Source organism: Passer domesticus, chromosome 3 (genome assembly GCF_036417665.1).
Source record: "Passer domesticus isolate bPasDom1 chromosome 3, bPasDom1.hap1, whole genome shotgun sequence".
NCBI lineage: Eukaryota > Metazoa > Chordata > Aves > Passeriformes > Passeridae > Passer > Passer domesticus.
This window is the reverse complement of record NC_087476.1, coordinates 61908105-61930908: the sequence shown is the minus strand read 5'-3', so window position 1 is coordinate 61930908 and position 22804 is coordinate 61908105. Positions and strand designations below refer to the sequence as shown.

The following is a 22804-nucleotide window of genomic DNA, read 5'->3' as shown; positions in this document are numbered from 1 at the left end:
CTTGAACATGTCAAGATCTCACAGATTTATTGGTACTAGTGCAATACATATTCGGAGACACAAGCAGCAGATTCAGTGCCCTTTGAAACCTGCTCAGCTCATCAGATTTGTCTAATGTTGACCTTAAAAGTGACAATCACCTTACAGTATGTATTATTCTACGGTAGGTTTCGGTGATTTTTGGGAGGTTGTGGGTGGTTTGTTTTCATTTTTTTTAATATTAGAAACAAAACTCTTGCTTATGTCTGCTAAGCTGTCCAGGTCATTCTTATCTCACATGTATCGTTATCAACTTCTGTGACAAACAGATAAAATGGTCTTGCTGCCTTAATTTCTATAAAGTCCAGGACTTAAAAAAAAAAAAAAAAAAAAAAAATTCTAGAATTTAAAATGTAACATCATGGAAAATTACATATTAAAAACCTGGCATGGTCGTAGTAAAATGTTAATTTTTGGAAATAAATAAGATTAACAATAATCTTTGCACTTGGTGCTTTGGCTAGCTTTTAAGAAGTCTTAACTTAATAAACGATAATGACTTAAGCTTGATATTGCATGACGAGGCAGAATTTTCTGCTGGAGGAGAAGGATTCCTGCTCTGTGACACAGAATGTCTGTGGGTAAGAGATACCCTGGCAGGCAGAGCTGCTAATTCCTCCGGGTTTTTTACACTCTTCAGCATCAACAACTAACACTATTGAAGACTTGATGGAGATACCACTTTAATCCAGCTATAAGAATCTGTTCTAGAATGAGTCATACTTATTTAAAGGCCAGTTTTGGGGGGATGAAGAGGGAAGCTGGTGTCTGAAAACCATAGAAACAGGTTTTCTTTTGTGTGAGAATTTTTTTGTTTGGGGGTTTTTAAGGGTTTTTGGTTGGTTGGTTGGTTGGTTGGTTTTTGTTTGCTTGTTTTTTGTCCTAAGGAAGAATCCAGTTTGGTTACTATCTGCAAAAAGTTAAAATAAGTAAGACTTGATGTCTGCACAACTTACCATCTATTCTCAACACTTCTTATAACATTAGTTTGCTGAATAACTCCAGATTTTTTTCTCATGCAGAAACAGTGACTGATGCTTTCCATTTTTAGAAAACAACCTATATACCAATATTTTACAATTGGTTAAAATAATCCTTTTGGGCAATAATTAAAATCTAATTTTTTTTTTAAAAAAGCCCCAAACCAACCCAACAACAGGTGAAACTAAGCCATATTGAAGACATTATGGCAGAGGGTAAGGATGTGATCCTGGTTCTTCCATGGTTTCCAGTGATCTTCCTGCTGCCTGTGGTCAGCTTGCTCCAAACCCCCAGAGGACTTCAGCCCCACGTGGGGTATGGACATGCTCCCTTCTCCAGGCAGCTCTTCTAAGAGTCCAGCCACTTCCAGCTTGGAGTGGTGTTGGGAATACATCCATCTCCAAAGAGCCTACAGGGTGCTGGGTAAACACAGCCAGGTCTGCAGAGGAATGTTTAGGGCTCGTGATCCTTAATTGGGATGCCAGTGTGGGGACTGTGCAGCTCAATACCTCTGTATATCTGGCCTATCCCCCTGACATCTGGAGGGATGGGAGAGCACCTTTGAAAACCCTTGTGGTGTCATCTGGACACTTATGAGATCAGGGAGCAGCAGGATTATTTGCATCCCTAAGCCCAACTGCCTGATTAATTTGTTCTTCAGCAGTCTGCCAACTAAAATGTAAACACACTGATGTATATAAACTGGATACCTGCCCGAATTCTTCCTGGAGAGGTGCTATTTCTGGCAATACAGAACTGCAGAATATTAGCAAAGCTGCGTGTTTTAGCTACTGAGTGTTAGAAATAACAATTTAGTATCAGTGTCAGTGAATCAGGTCTCTGTTATTAAACTCATCATGCTGCTGAAGAGACTTTCAAAATCAGACCATGGATAATTGTTGGGCAAAACTCCATCTTCTGCTCCGCGTAACAGAAATATGTCTGTAATTTATCACTCTTCTCCTCTGCCATCATTAAAATTATTTTCTGGCCAAAACTGTCATTTAAAAAGATCAGTGTTGCTAATAGGTCACCTGTATACACTTTTAGCTGTTATGGTTGATGTCATTTTGTGGGGTTTAGAAACAATATTTTCATTTTAAAAGACCTGTCCTTTAAGTGTAAATTGTTCTTTTATTCTGTGTACCGAGACAACTCCACATAATTGTTGTCTCGTGTATTCTTTTAAAAGCCCTTACTGGAATAACAATAAAATATTCATCCATCTGCGTAGGGCACAACAGGACAGTTCTAGTTGTATTTTTTGCCTATTTTGGCATCAGCTGTTTGTGACAGGCTGTCTGCAGGTATTCAGCTGCAAGGCTGCCTGCTGCTCTGGGCAGGGAGGGCAGCCAGCAGCCTCCACTGGCAGGTCCTGGGCTCCAGCTTTGCTGCACACATCTACTTTGGGCCAAACACATCAAGCCTGGAGACAGCAGTGATGTAACAAAACTCATTTTTTAAAAATAGGAAGGTTTGGAAATAACTTGTGGGGTGGAGCGGGGTGGGGGGCAGGGAAGCAAGTATAAAAACAGCAAGAAACATGGAGTAGAAGGAAGAAAGAAGCTGTGGAAACAGAAGTACTCCCAAGTGATGCATTTTCAGGGGATTTCCTTTAAGGAGTGAGATCAGCAACATCTCATTTCCCAGAGCTCCTTGTCAGCTGTGTCCTGCTTGGACAGGCACCTTAAAGCAGACAAGTCTTGTACACTCATTCTTACCAAGAAGAATGCCAATGAGAAGTGCCAAAGGCCTGGGGGAAGAATCTCAGGGGGGTGAATGGCACCGTAGTGAGGTCCTCTGTCATGCATGCCATGCCAGTAGTGAACAAAACCAGGAGGCCTTGTTTCATGTTTCTTGGGGATTTATATGACTTCTTTGCACTTGAGGTATTATTTTAGCAGTAATGAGCTAGCTGTGGTTAATTGTTACCCTGAATTATGTAGGTTCTGCAGCTGCGGCTGCAGGCTATGCCTTCAAGTAAAAAATGTGTTTTAAAGGGACTGGAGGTCTCATCTCTTGTACAGCCTGTCTCTGAGGAATATCCAATAGCAACAACAGACTTTATATTTGACCTATAGTGAAACTTAGAGCTTTCCACCGAGGTGAGACTTTAACTTGAAGCCTGAAATGCTGTGGGATGGGGAGGATAGCAAGTGATCAATTTGGCCATCTGCATGACATCATGACAGGAAGGGTTGGAGACACAGGAAACCATTTGTGGATGGAAATTCCCTTGCTTTTGAAGTAAGTGGTCATTTTTGTCTTTCAGTAAGTCAATAGAACTTATTTATCACTCTTTAAATGGAAGACTGCTGGGATTGAATGCTGGTTGAGGATTTGACCTTACAGACACTTTGTTATGTCTTACCTGTTATTTCAAGGCAAACAGGATGCATCTTTCTAAAATACAGAGGAGAAAAAAAAAACAGGCAGAACAAAACTAGGAGGAGGATTTCAGTTTATGATCCTGATTTGTCATCAATTCATAGTGTTCAAAAACCTCTGATGTAGCTGAGCTGATCTGTGTGCAGAACTAGGCTAGATAACAATCTCAGTGATTTGTAAGGTTCATTTGTTGCCCATAAAGGGCTCTGAAATCTTTTGGCCATCTAAGGCTTAAGCTGTCTGAATTGTCCCTATGAATTAGGAAACCCATTAACACAAAACCACTTGCAATGGCGATGGCAGCAGTGTCACCACAGGTTTGTGAGCCCTTGAGACAATTCCCAACTCCAGCAGCAAAATCAGTCACATCCTTTGGCAGCTTCTGTTTTCTGATCTTTGATGGTACTTTGTCCATGTTCTCCCCAAGTGCGAAGGTGTTTTTAGAGGGGACAACAGCACCTCCTTTCTCTGTGCCACTCTTATGTAAATGGGGCTGTCCATGCCACGTTTCTTTTGTTGGGTCCATTCAGCATGTTCTATAGATCACAAAATTGTTTACTCATGAACAATAGAATAAAAAGCAATAAGCAACTCCTTTATACTACCTTGTGTATTCTAATTTGCCTCCTATTTTCACCCATGCCCCTGTCTGAAGTGAACACTCTAGTGTGTCACAGGTCACTGTCTGTTGGAAAGTTGAATTTCTTGTTGTAATTTTAGAATACTATTCATGGTTTATTGCCCCTTTACCCAGGAGTTGGCAGAGTGTGCTTATAAACCCATGACCTTGGAAAACATTTCTGTGAGGATTAAACTTCCTTGTGATGCTGCTGCTCCCTGTGTTATTTTCAGGTCTCTATACATAGAATGACTACATAGGAACTTGCACTAGAGGTAGCCAAACACCATGTAGCACTAAAATGATGGAGCATCTTCTAATGTGGAGATAGTCTACCCAGCCTCCTTCAAATGGCTTTCTTTAGCCAGAAATGCTGTGGTTCCACTGTGCTAACACACACTCATGATATTTTAAGCAAGGATTCCAGCTGCTGCAGTGCTTCTTATGGAGAAGCAGCATGAACTCGAGCTGGTGTGGAGAGATGGTATAACACTGATTTTACTTACAAATAATTTGTGATTCTTTTTTTCTGGTAAAAGCTGGCAAGCATCAAACCATCTGGTTCTGAGTTCATGCCTTATGTTTACATCTGCTGGTTGTGTGGCATTTTTGGCCTGCTGCCTTCAGACCTCTGCTCTGCACTCTGGATCATCACTGCCACCTATGGTGAAGAAGCAAGTGCTGTGTACAGAAGTAGTAATCCAAATTTGAGAAGCAGCACTTCTCCATATGCTGCTAGCAAGGATGAAACCAAAATTGCAGGAGCCAAATATTTTGACGGTACAAGAAATCAGTCCAGACAAGGAAAGGTTGTGTTAAGAGGCATTGGCACAAATTGTTCCAAGAAAACCAGCCTGTGTTCCAGGGGCTTTGAACCCCAAAACTGAGGGGGCTGGAAGTGAATGACAAAGGGGGAAAGCAATATTGCATGACCAAAGACCTGGTGGCTGATAATAATGATCTAGTCTGCTGCTGTTTCACCATCATTCATTGTCTCTAACAGAGAGTCTTTTATGAAATGTGATACTTAATTGTGGGGTGACTTGTGTGGACATTTCTTTGGGCTCAAAAAGTAGACTGGATGGAATTTTACCAAAAAAAATCCTCACTTTCCCTATTTTTTCCCCTTTTTTCTCACTGTTTAAGACTTTTTTTATATTTTCACATAAAACGTTTACGAGAATTCTTCCTGAAGTATAATTGGAAAATGTAAGTAGCTTAGGACTATAAGAATACCTAGCAACCTTCTCCCAGCAGACAGGAGCAAATCCTGAATAAAACTGCTGAGTTTGTGTCCAATCATTCTTGCTGGCAAGTGGGGCCTGGCCATCCCTGGGTGAGCGTGGAGGTCCCCAGGCCAAAGTGAGTGTTCCCACCCAGTGCCCATGGAGAGGCAGCGTGTTGGAGAAGACTGGGCAGCTGGATTTGTTATCCTACACCCAGGGAGCTGTGTGTGCCTGACCCTGGGCACAGCTCCACACCAGGAGGGGTGTCCCATTCACTGCTGGCGATGCAAGAAGAAGGAAATGACCACATCCATTTGGACAGATCTAGCACCTTGACTACAGATTCTGGGAGGCTGAGGCGACTGGGGTTTGTATGGACACCTGTACAGAAGCATCCTCTCCAAGCACCCTGGGGGCAGTGGTACCAGCAAAAGAGCTTCCTGCAAAGAAAACAAGAAGGGGTGATTTTTCTGCTTTCCTCCAAGAGGAGACAAACTTAACCCAGGCTTGTCAGCAATTAGGTACTGAGTTGCTGGAAGTATATGAGTCAAATAGTGGACTTGAGTGAAGAATTAGGTCCCTCTTAACATCCAATTTTCAAAGAAAGCAAAAGTCTATGAGAAATTTAATTGGCCAGGGCCAAATATTTGTTAAATCTTAATTTTCTCCACAGCACTTTTCCTGTAATGTAACTATCAGAGATTGCTTATTTTACAGCTTATTGTATGGGAAATCCCCTTTAAATGTATTTCTGAAAAGCAGCAGAATATTTCATGGCAATGATATGTCATGTAGAGAGGCAGGCACAGTGGGGGACAATCCCAGAAAAAAATTTTTTCACCCATGGCTTGACCATTGCCAGAAGGCATGCACAATGTAGTTCCAACAGAAATGTGACAGCAGCTGGTATTTCCACAGGAGACAAAGTTGTGATCAATTCGTCCTAGCTCCAGCTCCTGCTGACTCACAAGTCCCTTCTGTCTTTCTCTCTGGGACTTGAGTCAGTCCAAAAAACAAGGGGTATTTCATTATGGAGGCTTGCCTGGAAACCATGTGGAGAGATGTACTGAAAATATGGCGATCTCAGGCATAAAATTTGTGCTGCTGGGAGCTGTTTATTGACATTTAAATCATAGTTCAGCAAGACTTTGTTATAGCCTTACTGTCAGAGAAAATGGTTTGTTGATGGAAGAAGCCTATGGAGTTCATGACTGTGATTTTATCACAGAAACAGGCTATCCATTTTAGCTGCTTTTTTTGTAGCTGCAGTTGTTGTATGTCTCCTTTTTCTTCTCTTTTCTGTTTCTGTTTTTATTGTTTAATACTATTAAAATAACTAACATGACACATTATTCTGGTTTAATTTCAAGTGGAATTTGGCATCTTCTACTGGTGAGAAAAGGTTTAATTGCTCTTGGCATTTTAAAAAGAAATGCAAATGACAAAGATATTAAACTGACAAATTATGACAGCTCACATAACACTTTTTACAATGGTTTTTTTCCATGCATTTTTAATACCCAGAGTAGTCAGCCTTAATACTACCATATTTACAATAAATCATTATTCTAATGGAGACATTTTGCTTTGTCAGGCAATACACAATCAGCAGTTTTCAATAAAGAATCTGAAAACTGTTCAACATTAATTCTGTGACACAAACTCATAAAAGCCAGACAATTTATAAATGGGGCCAATATGTTGCCCTTAAATTGGGATATTAAGGAATAATTAGAGCACAGCAAGGGCAGGTTGCCAAACGTAACTTTAAAATCCCCCAGTTTGTATCACTTAGCCCAGTGATTGTAATGTATTATGTGCCTTCTGTAAGGCATAAACATGCATTTCCTACCAAACAGCTTCAGGCGCCCGCAAGAGGTTGAAGTAGCTGTTTACTTTGGCATGAGTGGCTTCAAGAGGCATAAAGCACCACAGAATTTAGGAGCAACGATGGCTTTGGGGTTAGAAAGGGAAGTGGGAAGCCATGGTAGAGTCTGCTTTTCTCAGTGTTCCTGCAAAACTCTGCAATGGGGTGTTTTGTGTGTTCGTTCTCCCCTTTGGCACCTGGTGAAGGCCATGTCTGCTCTGGGTGACAGGAGGTCCTTGGGGCACCTCTGAGCACGTTGGTATGATGTGGTGCCTTTTGACCAGCAGACATCAATCTGAGACCCTGAACAGCACAGCCACAGCAGCACTGGGGGCCGGACCCTGACTGGTGATCCAGCTGGGGTGAGATGGGCTGCAGGGTCTTCCACCTGCCCAGCATCCTGCTCAGGACACAGCTCTTCTAGCTCAGGCTGGAGGATCTTTCACCACTGTGCTGTGAACTGATGCAGACAGGACTCAGAGTTACCCCTGCCCATGGTTTTGGAGGTGCCATCCACCCTGATGAATTTCCTGTCTTATTTAGAAGCTGGGGAAGGTTACACGGTGCCATCTGAGGGTGTCTGGGCAGTTTCTGAGGTTAGATAGTCTAGGTAGTGGGGAAATTTTTTTTAACCTACATGTGGGAGGTTCTAGGACAAAAGTAAATGTGATGAAGTCTCGAGCAAGATTTTGAGGTCCCCGAAGATGAACAATTTACTTTGCAACATCTAAGGCTGATGAGAAGTTCATTATATTATTATATTGTCCCCAGAATAATGTAATATCTACCCATGTTCCTTGTTTTAGCTGTGTGTGTTGTCACCCCAAGACAATTCTTTAACTCAAATACTAGAGGAGATGAAGTAGCTCTACACAAAGCTCTTCATTTTCACACAAGTTTCTGTTGTGTTTGCAAACCCTCAAGTTCTCAAAGTGTTGTGTATATTCTCTTATACTGTATCTCAGGAAGCCTGGCTCCAAAGAAGAGCAGGGAGGTATAAAACTGGCAAAGCAGACATACTGCTCAGCACCATTAGAGTCTTACTTTGGAGGAGAAAGAGTAGAGCCAGGGTTATTTCCCAGGATGCTATCTTCTCCCGGAGAGGAATAAGAAGGGTGATTGTGGGGTCCCCTTCCTCTCTCAGGTGGTGGCCTGCCTACTGCTTTACTCTGTACTGCAGGTGAAGAAGCCAGTGATATGCCACTTGAGCCAAGGGGCAGTTTGTGCAGCTGTGGTTTAAGAACACAATCATAAGTTCCCTCATCACTGCTTGCAGCCAAAGCTAAATTTCTTTGGGGTTTTTTAAGCAAAATTTGAAATTCTGAGTTCAAATTCAGCTTTTTTTCCCCTGGTAGAGCACACAGTCCCAAGTGTTAAAGTTTATATACATCTTTCAGATGTAGATAGGTTGTGCATCCATTTCAAATGAGCACTGTCAGGGTGAGCAAGGTGAAGGCAGGAGTCAAAATTCTTCCCAGATCAGCATTTAACTACACTTTAGTGCCATTGCTGTCTCTTGCCATGATCTCCTTTTCCTCTGCTCTGCCTTTAAGGCTTTTCCCTCAGGGCAATAAGTGCAACCTCATACTGATCAGACTGCTAATGGAGAAGAGGGTTGCCACCATGACAGCTGATAAGTGCTTGCCTGAAAAAGCACCACAAATAAACTTCTCAGCACAGGGCAGATGGAGTTGTGACCTCAGGCTTTCCTTTTCTCTGCTTCTGGCATGCCACACTAGTCTTTTACACCTGTGCCTTTTACAGCTTCCCAGGAAAGCACACAGCTGTCCACAGGATGCAAAAGTGGTGCTTCCCACAGCAAAGAACCTATTGCCTGCTACTGTGTTGGATTAGTCCCTATAGCTGCTGTGGTCCCCTTCAACTTCACATTTTCATGCTGGTCTGCATGCTCTGTGTGAATCTGCATGACTAGGGTTTATTTTATTTTATTTTATTTATTTTATTTTATTTTATTTTATTTTATTTTATTTTATTTTATTTTATTTTATTTTATTAATTTTATTTTTAAATTTTTAAATTTTTAAATTTTTAAATTTTTAAATTTTTAAATTTTTAAATTTTTTTGTTTTTAAATTTTTTAAATTTTAATTTTTAATTTTTTAAATTTTTTTAATTTTTATTTTAAAATTTTTTAAATTTATTTTATTTTATTTAAATTTTTTTTTCCTTCTCTCCATTTTCACAGTCACAGTGTATTATGGGCAGAATGAAAAAGGAAAAAAAGTATTTTGAAGATATTAGCAGCTTGGCAACCATAAAGCTTTCCCATGGCTTTGCAGAGGAATTTGGAGTGCTTACGTCCTGTACTTCCCTTTATCTTGCTATGCACTGTGCACCAGAGCTCCAGTTCTGCAACTGATGCCATGAAAGTAGGTTGCTGTGCTCAAATCCAGGGTTTTTCTGAGTCAGTTCAGTGTATGCATTGCTGATTTAGATTGCTTCCAACAGGGATCACCCACTGGCTGTCTCGTACTATTTGGAAGGGTGTGTAGGGGAGATACCAGCAGTAGCTTGGTTTCTAGGAACAGAAACAAAATTATAAGGAAACACCTGTATCAAACTGGGCTTTTTCTCAGCTAAGGGGAAAAGTAAAGAAAATTTTCTCATGCTCCATGATTTGCCTGCTTGCCAACTCCCTGGTCACATCAGCCCGACCCAAATGTGAGAAATTAGAGATCCTTTATACAGGTATGAAAGGACTTCCCAAAGCTGAGAAGTGGCCCTTAACCTATTCCAGCTTTTGCTCTGTCAAAGGTGACTAGTCCAAGACATTTACCATTCTTAAGCATACGAACATTTCCACTTTACTCCCAATATTTTCCTCCTATTTCATGATACTAAATCAAATTCCATTATGTGTTCATTTATAGAACAAGCTGTGTTCTCATGGTATTTATGGATGGCTGCACCACGTGCTTTATGCAGGTCAAGAGACATTGCAAACACAAAGAACAAAGATGATTCCCAGGCACACCCACACACTCCTCAGCATGTGGAGGACTGACTTGCATGGGTGAAGCCACTGCATGGAGCCTGTAGGGAGTTTGCAGTGCTCAGAGACTCTCAGAGATGGAATGCTGGGCTGGGTGCATCTTTCCTGTGTGTATAGGAGGGGTGCAAGTATGGTAGGGAGGCAGGGAGGCCCCAGCCTGGGCTCGGGAACATTCTGAAGTTAAGCAGGTAAGGTTCACAATGTATCCCCTTGGTCTCCCTTGTCAGACAATTGCATGATCTTGAAGAAATTATTGTTAATTTGCCTTGCAACAATTTTTAAAAAGAATAAATGAGGTAGACTCATAAGCATTAGCTAATGAGTTTGACATCAGTCCCAGGCAAAAATGTGAAACAGATGATACAGAGACTGAGCCAGAAAGAATTAAGAGATTGAATACAAATAATTTCAATTAACATGGGTTGGAGGAAAAACAGGTTCAAGGGAAATATTTCATACACCTATCTTGCTGCATGAGAAGATGCTTGGCTTGGTTCTGATTTGTAGAACATAAAATGATGCAAAACCCATACACTATGTATCAAATGGGTTCTTCTGTGCCCAAATGCCAGGTTTCAAAATACAAGAGTATTTTGGGAAGGGTTTTCACTCATTGGGTGTGATTCAGGAGGTATCCAGCAAGAACTGGTCCTTTGTTCCAGCTGCATGGTGCCACTGGCACTGACAAGCAAGAAAATACAAAATTATATTCAGGTAAGAAATTAATGCATTCAGTATGGACCAAGGAAAAGCCATATAATCAGGCACAAGACTAATTAGATCATAGTTACATATTGGGAGGCTCAATGTTGAGAGGCAGTGATTTTCAAAAATACTTGCATAATAACATTATGCTGGAGGCACATGTGCAGCTGATGAGCTCTGTCTCAGAGAGCTGAGACACTCCTCATATGTATTTGCAACATTGGAAGGCTCTGTCTTGCTCTAGTTGGAGCACTGGAGTGACTGCTTCTGGGATACTAAGGAATCTTTGGTGTCCCATGTCTTCCTAGAAACACAAAAATCTGAGGAGGGTTCAGGAAGCCTTGCAACAATGCAATCTGAGCTACTGTGAAAGACCCTTTTTAAATTCTGAACCTCCTTTGCACGTAGTCCTAAAATCCCTTTTCAGCTTTCTAACTGTAATAATCCTACACATTGTTCCATTACTTCTTACTCAACAGTACTACTTTGGACCTCTTATGAATAAATATCACAAAGGTCTCTCTGTAGAGGTGCATTGTTGGCAACAACAATATATATCTACTTTAACATGTCTGTGTGTATGGATATAAGATTAAAATATTGGTCATTGGTGATGCTGAATCTATTTAAAATTTGAAAAAGGAAGGTGACTAGTAAGTAGCACAAGACAAAAACAGTACTGCACAACTTACATCAGACAGACTGCTAAGAAAGCTGGAAATGAGGGTCCCAGGTGTTAGAAAGCCTCCAGCAGGATGCTTCCTAATCAGCACTCAGAATTTCTCCTTCCAGTTTTAATAAGGGCTTTGTTTCCCCTGGATCTTGCTGCTTCTGCCTTAATTGCCACCTGTCAAACACAACAGAACAGCATCGCTGGCACACACGAGCCCCGGCTATCCTGCCTTCTCAGCACCAGAAAAGCTTGCTGAAATGATGTCCATTGTACTGCTTTTCAGTGCACAGGTAGTTAAATGAAAGATGTTTAATTCTTTCTCATCACCCCAGAGTCAGCACCACCAGAGATCCTGTGGAAAGCATTCACTCATGCTGCTTTCAGGTGGTTACTGCTCGCGAGAGGGGCAGGTGGGGGTAAGCCAGAACCAATTAAATCCTTTATATCCACTCACACCAATGGAGGGGCAGATTCTTGCATTATTCCAGCATCTCTGAAATCAGGCACTGTCCTTGTTTCTCAGTGTTGCTGTCAGCCTGGCAATGTGGCTGGAACTCTTGCACAGCTGCAGAGAAACCATGGTTGAACACTGCCTGGGTGTTACACCAGGCAGGAAGGTTTCACTGGCTAAGCCTGACTTCTAGGTTACTGGTGCTGCTCTTCAAACTGCAAGGCAACGCTTGCCAGTCTTAACACCATTGCTTTGTGCAGGTGCTGTGGCTTTCTCCTGTGTACTCCAGAGAGAGATTGTTTCCTTGGTTTTTTTCTTTCTTAATCAAGTAATTTAAATCCTCAGGTTTTGACGTCATTCTCTGTGTGGCTGCTAAGAATCCTACACCACAGGGCACCTCTGCCAGAAGAGGCCTCCTGGGACAAAAGATCTGGAAGCAGCAGAGTGGGTTGTGGCGAGGGTGAACGCTGTTGTTGGAGCATGCAGACAGTGTCTGCAAACTGCACAGTGCCCAAAATAACAAGCAGTTCATTTTGCCTTAAATAGACTATGTATATGATAATACAGCCTGCTGCTGAGGGCCCTCATCTGTCCTTCTTTGCACCTACTTAAAATGCAGAAGTGTTGTTGTTGTTTTGTTGGGGGTGTTGTTGTTGTTGTTTTGCTTTGGTTTTTTTGGTTTTGGTTTGTTATGGGGTTTTTTGTTTTGCTGTTTTTGTGGGTTTTTTTATAAGGAGAACTAGAAACAAGAGCCTAGCCCTATGCCACTATGCTAACAGTACTTTATTCTCTACCAGCAGTATTTTCCCCTAATCCCAGCTGGTAGGATAAAAGCCCTGAAATACTGGTACTATACCAGCAAAAAGATCAGGCTGTTACTGGAAAGTCAGAGAAGCAGGAATTAATGCCTTCAAGCAGAAAACAATATTGAATCAAGAACCAGCCCCTAAACTGTTCTGTGTCCTGCCCAAGCTATTGCATGGATAGACAGAAAGGGTCTTTCCACCTAAATGTTGTGTGGGATTTAGGCTGGAAATAGAGTCCCTGTAACAGATGACAGACAACCTCACTACCCACCACTGTGATATCTAAGGTCATCTCTTGGGAATGGGGACCCTAGGAGAGAGGAAAAGCTTTTTCTCCAAGCATGCCTTCTTTGGACAGCCCCACGTCACTTGAAAAGGCTCCTTAACAAGCAGAGTCTTCAGGACACTCCTGGGCTCTTCAAAAGGGACTGGGCACTATTTCTCCACCAGTGTGAGCGCTAGCAGGGCATTGCTGTGGTGGTACCCCCAGGGGGATGTTCAGCTGCCAAGGAGGAAAGCTCCAGTGTACAGGTCATTGTGGTGCCTCTGTGGCTGGGCAGCAATGAGGGAGAGGGTTGAGGACTGTGGAACTGAGAGATCCAAGCAAAATTGAATTATAGGAAATAATTTCTCACAAAGCCATGTCTATATTATGCCTGTTGCAGATCTGTTTGCTGGGTACTGTGGGGTACTCAAATATTACAGTGAGCAGGAGTTCTGAGGTTTGCTTTCTGCCACAGCTGGTCACCTCTCACTGAGCACACTGTTCCAGCTACTCCGTGCTTTCAGGATAAATGTTCTCTTGCTGTACCTTCTCCTCTCCTGGGATGCAGAAGAGACTGACTGTGATGGAGATAGCCACCACACACAGCAAAGGGGATGGCAGTCAAGGAGCCAGCTCTGGTGCAGGCTTTCCTTGTAACCTTTTGCTCACATTCACAAACAATGCCCTATTGTGGTGTCATTTCCTGCAGATTATTCTAATAACCACTGAGCAGTGAAGCATGAGCATGTGTTCAGGTTTCTTACATTGAATTCTAATGTGATAAAACATGCCAGCTTTCTAAGGGTTGATAAAAATGCACAAGAAAGAGAGTTGGATAAGATGGAGCACATGTTTGGTGTAACTCTCAAAACATGGAAGCTTCCTGGAAAAAATGGATTTTATACCTAAGGATACACAGTGTTTGCTTTCTTTTCTGCTATTTTATAATTAGTCAATTATATTGACACATCTCTTCTCTAAAAATGCATAGCCTGGTGTTGGTAGTAGAGCTTTCATAAAGGCTTGATTGCAACTGTAATGGGGGGAAAGGGTTTTTGTGTGTGTGAAAAATACATGACCCGGGTCTTGCATGGTATTTGAGGCTACAAATGCTGATTGAGTGCCTTGCCAGGGAAAAACAAGGAGTCCCAGAGCTCCTATGTGGCTGCTGCATTGCACATATACTTGAACATTAGACGTCTTTACTGCAACAGCAAATTTGTAGTATATGTGGTATAAAACTTATTGTCAGTGAAAAACATTGCAGTGACCAGAGCGAAACAGCCTCAAAGAGGAGCAGAATGGTGACTGTGCCTGGCAGTTCAGTACAGGCTGTTGGCAGCAGGCTCCTGACCTGTGCACAGAAATGTTCTGTCCATGGAGAAGGTCACCCTCCCCCATATTCTGGGTTGTCTTTTGTCCTTGAGACTGACTCAGCTCATAGCAAGCAATAACCTGAGAGCTACGTAGTGTCATGTTGTTTGGTACAGTTTGCAGTCAGACAAATTACTTTCAGTGTAAAAATGAACACACAAGCCGGAAAAAACTTCAGAAAATGTATGGATTTTTCTTATGTGTTATGGTCCATCAGTTAACCAATGCTGCTAGACAACTTATACAAACAAAAAATGCCTTGCATGAATTGTGGATCCAGTTGTCTCATATTACTTAATTTGATGGGCCAAATAGTTTACAAAACCACCTAATATTTATCAGATTATAAGGAAATGCCAGATTTGAGTAGGTTACTAGCACCATACTAGTTTAATAACACTACTAGTTTTATTAAAGTGTTTCATTTACTAGTTTAATAATGAAAGCTTAAAATGCAGGTTTTTTTTTTTTTTCAATTAGACTGGTAAATAGACATCTTTAATATGTCTTCCTTTCTATACTTCTTACATAAGTATGAACTGCAGGAAGTCTCGCTGCTGGAACTCCTATTCAGACTTCTAAAACTTTTGCAGGATTAATAGGATGGTTTAACACAAATGTCTACTCACTGGAAAGGTTTTCAATGATGCTGACCACAGAGGAAAATGTGTGATTTTTTACCTGAGAGTGCATGGAACTGACTTGCATCAGTTTCACATATCTATACATGGATATATTCATAACTGTAAATGCATTCACTTAATGAATTATTTTACTTAAAAACAACCTGCTGTGTGAGGCCAGGAGTTAGTACTGAGTGCTGAGGGTAAAGTCTCTGTACCTTTAAAAAAATTTACTTTTATTAGCTTGAGCTGCAAGGATTTGACCCCTGACAATGTAAGGTTATTTTAACCACCTTTTGTCTTGAATTGAATGGATGTCTGCTTGGATCCCCATACTGGGACATTGAACTTTTGTGAAATTCAACTGCATAAAATGAAGGCAGCCCTATTTTGTCCCTTAACCAAAAGGTGACCTCTCTTAAGGGCTACTCCAGAAAGAAAGATGTTTTTTCTGTGTATACATTATTAAAAAACCTAAAAAGTGCTCTGTGCTCTTCTCAAATGTTAATCTGCACACTGCACTCTGATTTATGTTCAACATGTCAGGATAATGGGGATGGAAAGCACAGGGCATACTCCTTGGTCACATAAAAACATTGTAAAACATTCTGAAAGTTCTCAGTCTGTCTCCAGCAATGGACCATTAAATAAGAGGAATAAACACAGAAGGGACCATTGACCTGAGCTCTGCATAATTTACTTTATGGCTGCCAGCTACATTCACAGATTTACAGGCACTGGGTTTTATCACCATGTGTGAGTCAAGGTTTTGGTTCATAATTACTGTGCAGTTCATGGGAAAACCCTAAAGACATCTTGTGCTGTATTTTAGTAGTTCAAGTCAATTGGATCATGGGAAAACCCCAAAGACACCTTGTGTTGTATTTTAGTAATTTAAGTGAGTGGGATCTGTGCTTGAGAATGCTTTGGAGTGCCCCTCATCCTGCTCCATCACCTGTGTAGGTGTGACTCGATGTAGAATCTTGCTTGCTGATTTTGGAAGAAACAACTGTTTACTGTGCCACACAGCTAACATACAAGGAAATGTCTCAGGTATTCTGGAAAGGGGAAATGTTTAAAAAGAGAAGTGGAGTGCTTATGGGTGTCTAATGCAGGGTACCTTTTCTTTTATCACCAGCTAGCACAGCTCTCCAAGTGACTTTACAGAAAATAATGCCAAGCTGGATTTTGTGGATCATACCCCAAAACCAAAGGCATTTATCTTCCACCCAGAGAGCCCAGTACAAGCTATCTGCAGTGCACATGGAGGCATTTCTGCAAGGCATGGGGTGTGCCTTACACCCACATGAGGTTTTAGAGGGAGTTTGGCATTGTTGCCTGGTTCCCGGTGCTGCCAGGGACTGTGGAAGGGGCCACAAGAGCTCCCCAAGTAGGTCCTGCTTTCAGAAATGTGCATTTTCTTCCTTTCACAAGGGATCTTCTCGGGTTAATGTTTTCTACAGTTAAATACTTGCAATAAGCACTGTAAAATTAAGTCCTTTTTCTCCCCGTAGGTGACACAGTAGTAAAGGTCTTATTTCTGGCTCTCCCACATCAGCTTTGCTGTATCTATACTGGAATGTAATTCAGTGAGCCACAGCACCATGAAAACCTCTGATGTACTATACTTTTTAATGGATTTTCCTTACAGAGAAGCTTTCTTCCTGGGCATTTCTTCTGTCAGCCCAATTTAATTGGATTGTAGATGAAAACAATAATATTACATTTACATTAGCTTTAAAAGTCTCTGTATTTTTGCCCCTGCAGCCCATCTGGCTCTAATGTTTCTGAATTTTAATTTAATTATTTTTTTCATTTGAACTGACTAAATGTGCTGCATTAACAATCTGCTCTATTAAAACGTAGTGAGAAAAAAAATGTAATATTAATGTTTAGTGTTGGTAAAAGCACTTTTCCCAAGAGCCACTCTTGGCTTATTTGATACAATTGTTTTAGTTTCCTTATGTGTGGGTTTGCAACTGAATGAACCCAAAATAAATCAGGACAAAAAAGACCCCCAGGACTAGCCTGGTTAAAGCATGCTGGTTCCTCTGGCCACCAGCAAGTCAATGAACGACACACAATGATTCAAACAGCAAAATGAGACTCACAGATTGACACTTGATTTATACAATCACCATGTAAAACCAAATGCCACTCATGTAGGAGGAGCTGGAGGCAAAGCTCACCAGGCTTTCTGCCTCATAAAAGCAGCCCTCAGCAGGGAGATGCCAGCAGGTTACCAGAGCAGAATTCTGCTACAGCACACTGGCAAGGGTGCCCAACCCAGCCCTTTTTAGCCCTCCCTGTGCACAGCCATGCACACTTGGTCATACAGAAGCTAAAAAGGGATTATTTGTTTCCCAACATCAAGGGTGGCTTTAGAAACAAGCGGTGTGTAAAACCTACTGCAAAGACAGCTACCTCCAATCAGGAGAATGAAAGTGGCTGATTCTGAAAGATCAAAACAAAACCCCAAACAAGTGCCTGAGAGAGGAGAGAGGTTCATGGTGTGCATGTTAGCATGAAATTGGGTCTGATGGTATCTTTGAACCAGCCACACCTTTGTGACATTGCTGCTCAAAGTACAGGGCCAAGCTACCAGGGCCAACGCCCACAGAGCACATTCCCATTCCAGAGGTGCTATGAATCCCTGGCACAGCAGGCTGGGAGCTTTGCCAGCCCCACTTGCTTGCCTCTGGCTGCTCTTTGGGAACGCTGTGGATGAAGAGCCTTGTGGGGAGCTGGGGCCAGACAGACGGAGAAGAAACAGCCCCAGTCAGTGCTCTGCTGGTGCTGGTGTGCCTCTGCAGCCATCCAGACCAGGACAGAGCCAGCAGGGAGGGGACCTCACTTCCCTGTTAAACCTCTGTCGAGCACAAGTGGACAGGGGGATGCTCCCCCAGTCCTACTCCTGGGAAAAATAACAATTAGTGTTTGCATTTCATTGAGGGGCAAGGACTGAGAGCAAAAGCCTCAAATCTGCAGGAAAGGCAGACTGCACAAAAGCAGGAGATTAATTTTACACCTTTGTTTTGGACACTTGTAACTGGTTGTGGGCTTTATTACAGATCAGCAAAGATATAAGTCCAGCACCACAGCTGTAATCATGGTAGGTGCAAAAATAACCATGGAATGAGTTGGACTGGAAAGGACCTCTGAAAGATAATTTAGTCCAACCCCCCTGCAATGAGCAGGGCCATCTTCAGCTGGATCAGGTTGCTCAGAGCTCCGTCCAGCCTTAAATATTTCCAGGGATAGGACATGTACATGACAGCTCTCCAGGCTACCTGTTCAGTGTCTCACCACCCTTTCAGTGAAGGATATCTTCCCCATATGGAATCAAAACCTACTTCCTTTCAGATTCAAGCCATCCCCCCTTGTCCCATCTCCACATACTCTTGTGAAAAGTCCCTCTCAGCTCTTTTGTAGGCCACTTTTAATGTACTGGAAGGTGCTATAAGGCATTCCTGAACTTTCTCTTTTCCAGGCAGAATAACCCCAGCTTTCTCAGCCTGTATTCACAGGAGGGGGCTCCATTCCTGTAATCATGGCTCTCCTCTGGACTGTTCGAACAGGTCCATGTCTTCCATGTGCTGAGTGAGTCACAGTAATCCAGGTGGGGTCTCACCAGAGCAGACAAAGGGAATTTTCCATGATAGAAAACTGTCCAGGGCCAGGACAGCTGCTTTACAGCATCTGAAGGAAGTAGACAAAAGATAGGAGAAAGAGTCTGCCAATGAGGAGTGCAGCTGAGCAGGATGCCCTCACACCTTTTGTAGCACACTCCCTCCTGCCATCACACCAAATGAAACATGGAAATGGTACCTTGGGGATAATAACACTTCCCTAGGACCAGCAAGAGGTGCTCACATGCTATAATAATAGATGCTGTGTAAGTGCTGCAGATGGAAAGTGGATATTAGCTCAATATTTGCAAAATGGGAATAATAAGCCCAAGTCTTCCAGAAGACTGTTTGGTGAGTATGGTGCAGGAAAGAATGTCCACCACCAGCTCTTTATTCTGCCACTCTGCAGCCAGTGATGAATTAAGTGCAGGGTGTCTTGCTGTGAAGAATAAGTGGAAGAGACATGGGGAGATGTCTGACATATATTTTGAGGTGTATTTAATATTGTAGTGTTTCCGGATTCCACTAGCATGCTAGGGGTTTTGGCTTCAAACCAATGTTTGCATCAGTACCATGTGTCTCTGGAACAGCAGTGCTTACTTTAGAGCTGGCTATGAAAATAGTTTCCACTATAACCCCTTGTTTTCACATGCTTCTTTTATTTTATTTTGAAAATCCTCTTTTGAGTCAAAAATTTCCATCTGCATCTTTGCCAAAAGGTGAAGTTTTTCCCCCTTCTTTTTCTTCAGCTTGGAGGGAGAATCTTTCAGATGTTTTTGAGTCATGGGAGAGTGGAAAAAATGCATTTTCCCAGTAGGATGAAAAAAAAGTCCACATTTTCACAGTAGTAGAAACATACAGGGAAAGGAAACTGAAGGCTGAAGCTTGCATTTTGATCCAGATATTTCTGTAGTAAAGCAGCTTCATAGGGAAGGACTTTGATTTGCCAAAGGCAGAGAGGATTCTGATTTTTGGCAGTTCATCAGGCATGGGTCCAGGTTTAAAACTTTTTAAATGCTGACATTCAGGATATTGTTCAAGGTAGTGTCTTTACAGCTGACCATTTAAAAAGAGCCAGTTCCCAGTGAACTTCTGTCCTTCAGAGCTAATTATAGTCCAGCAATACATTTGAATTCATTCTAAAATCTAATTGAATGGAGGGGAACTAGAAGAACACTGGTGCCAAACATTTTCAAAACTTTTTCTCAATTCTCACTCGAGTCAGCAAGAGCACATGGATCTTGTTGAAATCATGGGCAGGCTGATGTAGTTCAAAAGGGCCAAAGTGCACAGCAAGGTATGTACACACAACTGGCTTGAGCAAATGAGAAACTTCATTCAGTACAGCTGCCAAATTTTTTGTTGGATGTCTGTTCCCCTTCACATAGGCTAGGGAGCATCAGTGCAAAACTCTGCTGTGCTATGTGTAGCTACACTGAATTGGTTAAAAAGCAGAAAAGAAAAATGGAAAGGGGAAGGGGAATGGAAAAGAAAGAGGCAGGCATCTAACCATCATGCTGATGAGTGATCCTGCACCCCTGTGCTGCTTTCTATTACTGTTTTCTACCATTGAGAGTTGTAGTGGATGCATTACTGGTAAGTCCCTTCCATGTGTTCCAGAAAATCCACAAGATCTGAACAACTTGGTGGCTGATGATACTGTTGTGACCCTCAGTTTCATATTTTCTGGCTCTTTTGAATCTTTAACTACGCAGCCTGCACATTTCATTAAATCTTTTGCTTTCTATCATTCAAAACCTGCTCCAAGTGTACATACGTTTGGCAACGGCATCCAAAATGATGTATTTATTTTGCTTCAGTGCCAAAAAGCAGTGATTCATTAAGGAGCTTGGAAACACAGAGGAAAAGCCACAGCCAGCAACTACCACACGTGCCCTGAAGAGCAGAAAGCTGTGTTTTCCTAAGGAAAATGGTTAGTGCAGCTGAATCACTATCATGGCTGCTTGTCTCTCCCAGCTGGACAGGCTGGAGAGCACAGGAATTCTCCTGGATAGCTGGACTTTGCTGCAGCAGTAGTAGCAGCCTGCTATGGGAGACTGCTGTTAGACCCAGATGGGAGAGAGAAAAAAATGCAAAATGCCCAAGGGGAATTGGTCCAGCTGGTGGGAGCCTTTCCTTGAAAAGATGAATTAGGGACTTCTAATACTGTGCCATTGCTATGGGGCACACAATGAAAGGTGCAACAGGCCTTGAGAGAAGAGGTGGAGGAGGAAAGGTGGTGACCCAGAGTAAGAATAGGCCTCAAGCTCCTTTAGCTGCCCTGCTTCATTTTCTCAGCTGGGGACAAGCCAATTTGTATCAGTTCATTCTGTTTATTGTAGCTACTGATAAAAACTTTAGCAGCAGCTAAAGCCTTTGAAAACCTGACAGAAACCTGACTATTGAGGAACTCTACACTCCAACGTGTCATTGTTACGCCACTGTTTTCTTCTTCCCCAGTGGCTTGAACTAGGACAGGCAGAATGCTATTTATAATTTCTAATGTAGTCCTTTTTTGTCTTTCATCATAAATCTGGAACCCTGGACAAAATTGAAATCTGGTGACAAACACACTGTTGATTAGAAAATGTCTGATGGTTATTTTCTGCCTGGAAAGGAAATTCTGTCCTGTGCTGTCACGGTGCTGCCACACAACAGGAGGTGCTGGGATCCGGGAGTCAGAATGAGGCACAAAGGAAATTATCATGTATGAAGTACATTAATATCAAGAGTTCTTGCAACTAACAGTCATAAACATGTAGAAGAGTTTTTGAGAATTCAAGGTTTAAAATTTAAACCAGGACTGTGGCATTACATTATTAAGTGTTAGAGTGTGACCTTACAGACTTTAGCTAATATGTCATGTCACCTACTGGAGAGTTCTTCACCTGTTTTTCAGGAATATCTGATTTAGGCTTAGGGACATCATGTGATCCAGTATGCCAGCTGCCCTTGATGCTTTAAACAAAGACAGAAGGTAGCTTTTTCCAGCATCAAGTGAACACTACTTAGCCCTTCTTAAAAGAAGGCAAGAGTCTTATCCTGGACAGCACACATTTCTTACAACATATTAATTTTCAGTAAATTCAAACTTAAAAACTCCAACATTTATGTCAGATGGGTCTGATTAATCTCTCTTTTTTTCACTTTCATTATATTACAAGTAGTTCTCCAAAATCTGCATGGCACCACTTCTACTACTTATATCAGAAGTCTTTAGGCAGCCGATAATATTTAAAATAATAGATGTGAATGCAATAGTACTCCAAATAATTAGTGAAATACTCTGTGAGAAAATGAAGGTTCCTGCATAGGCCAGGCTTAATGAAGTGAAGTGAGGGAACTGACTCCAGATCATCACAAGCAAAGTAAACAAACATTAGCAGCAAGTGTGGGATAGAGGCAAAGGTCTAAAATCTCAGAGGGATTTCAAGTTTTGGAATTTGCCTTTAAAGAACATTAGGGAAAGAAAACACCTTTGAAAGATATTGTGGAACAGCATTGGCAGGGGATGAAGCGTGTAGAAATGGAAATGTAGGAAGAAAGCACAGTGGGGGTGTAGGGCAGTTTCTGAAGCTGAGGAATATGCACAGGAGAGGAGTAATCTGCTCTTCACGACTTACTAAATATTTGTGTTGGGATCATTTTCTTTCTATTTTCTGCCTTTCAACCACACGCAGTATGTAAATGTACTTTAAAAGTCCAGTGTGTACAGTACCACAGAAACTGCAATCTGTTATTAAAATGACGATGGAGATTTTTCAGTGTACTTGCATTCTTCAAGTCTGTAGAAGTCATTCCTAGAACAACTTGCTAAGCAGCTATGTAATATGGGAAAGAACAATGTTAAGTTAAAGGGTGCAACATAAGAAAGCCACAGATCAGATGATAAAACCACACAAGTAGATCCATAAGCATTCATTACTAACCATTTAAAACCATATTGATGTGTTTTTATGCAAGTTTCCTCCAGGCACAGGTAAAACCCCTGAGTCAGAGAGCACAAAGAGATGCCCATGGCTGAGGGCACCTAGCACACAGCCTGGGTAATAAATTATTGAACTCTTGTTGCCATGAATTGTTTACCTGCTTCCCAGTGTTCAAAACTGGCTTGCAAACTGTTATGGTGAATAATTTAGAGTAGC

General features: G+C 41.8%; 1 protein-coding gene across 4 annotated transcripts in view; it reads left to right on the top strand.

Annotated features, from left to right (window-relative positions):
- PHACTR2 (phosphatase and actin regulator 2) overlaps positions 1-22804 on the top strand; it is a 129097-nt gene that overhangs the window by 29312 nt on the left and 76981 nt on the right. Inside the window, exon 1 of one of the 4 annotated variants that reach the window (XM_064413483.1) lies at positions 100-163. The exons of the other annotated variants lie outside the window; for them this stretch is intronic. Coding sequence (XP_064269553.1) covers positions 115-163 — 49 coding nt within the window. The 5' untranslated portion in view covers positions 100-114. Of the gene's footprint in view, positions 1-99; positions 164-22804 lie in introns of those variants that run through there. 4 annotated transcript variants of the gene reach the window in all.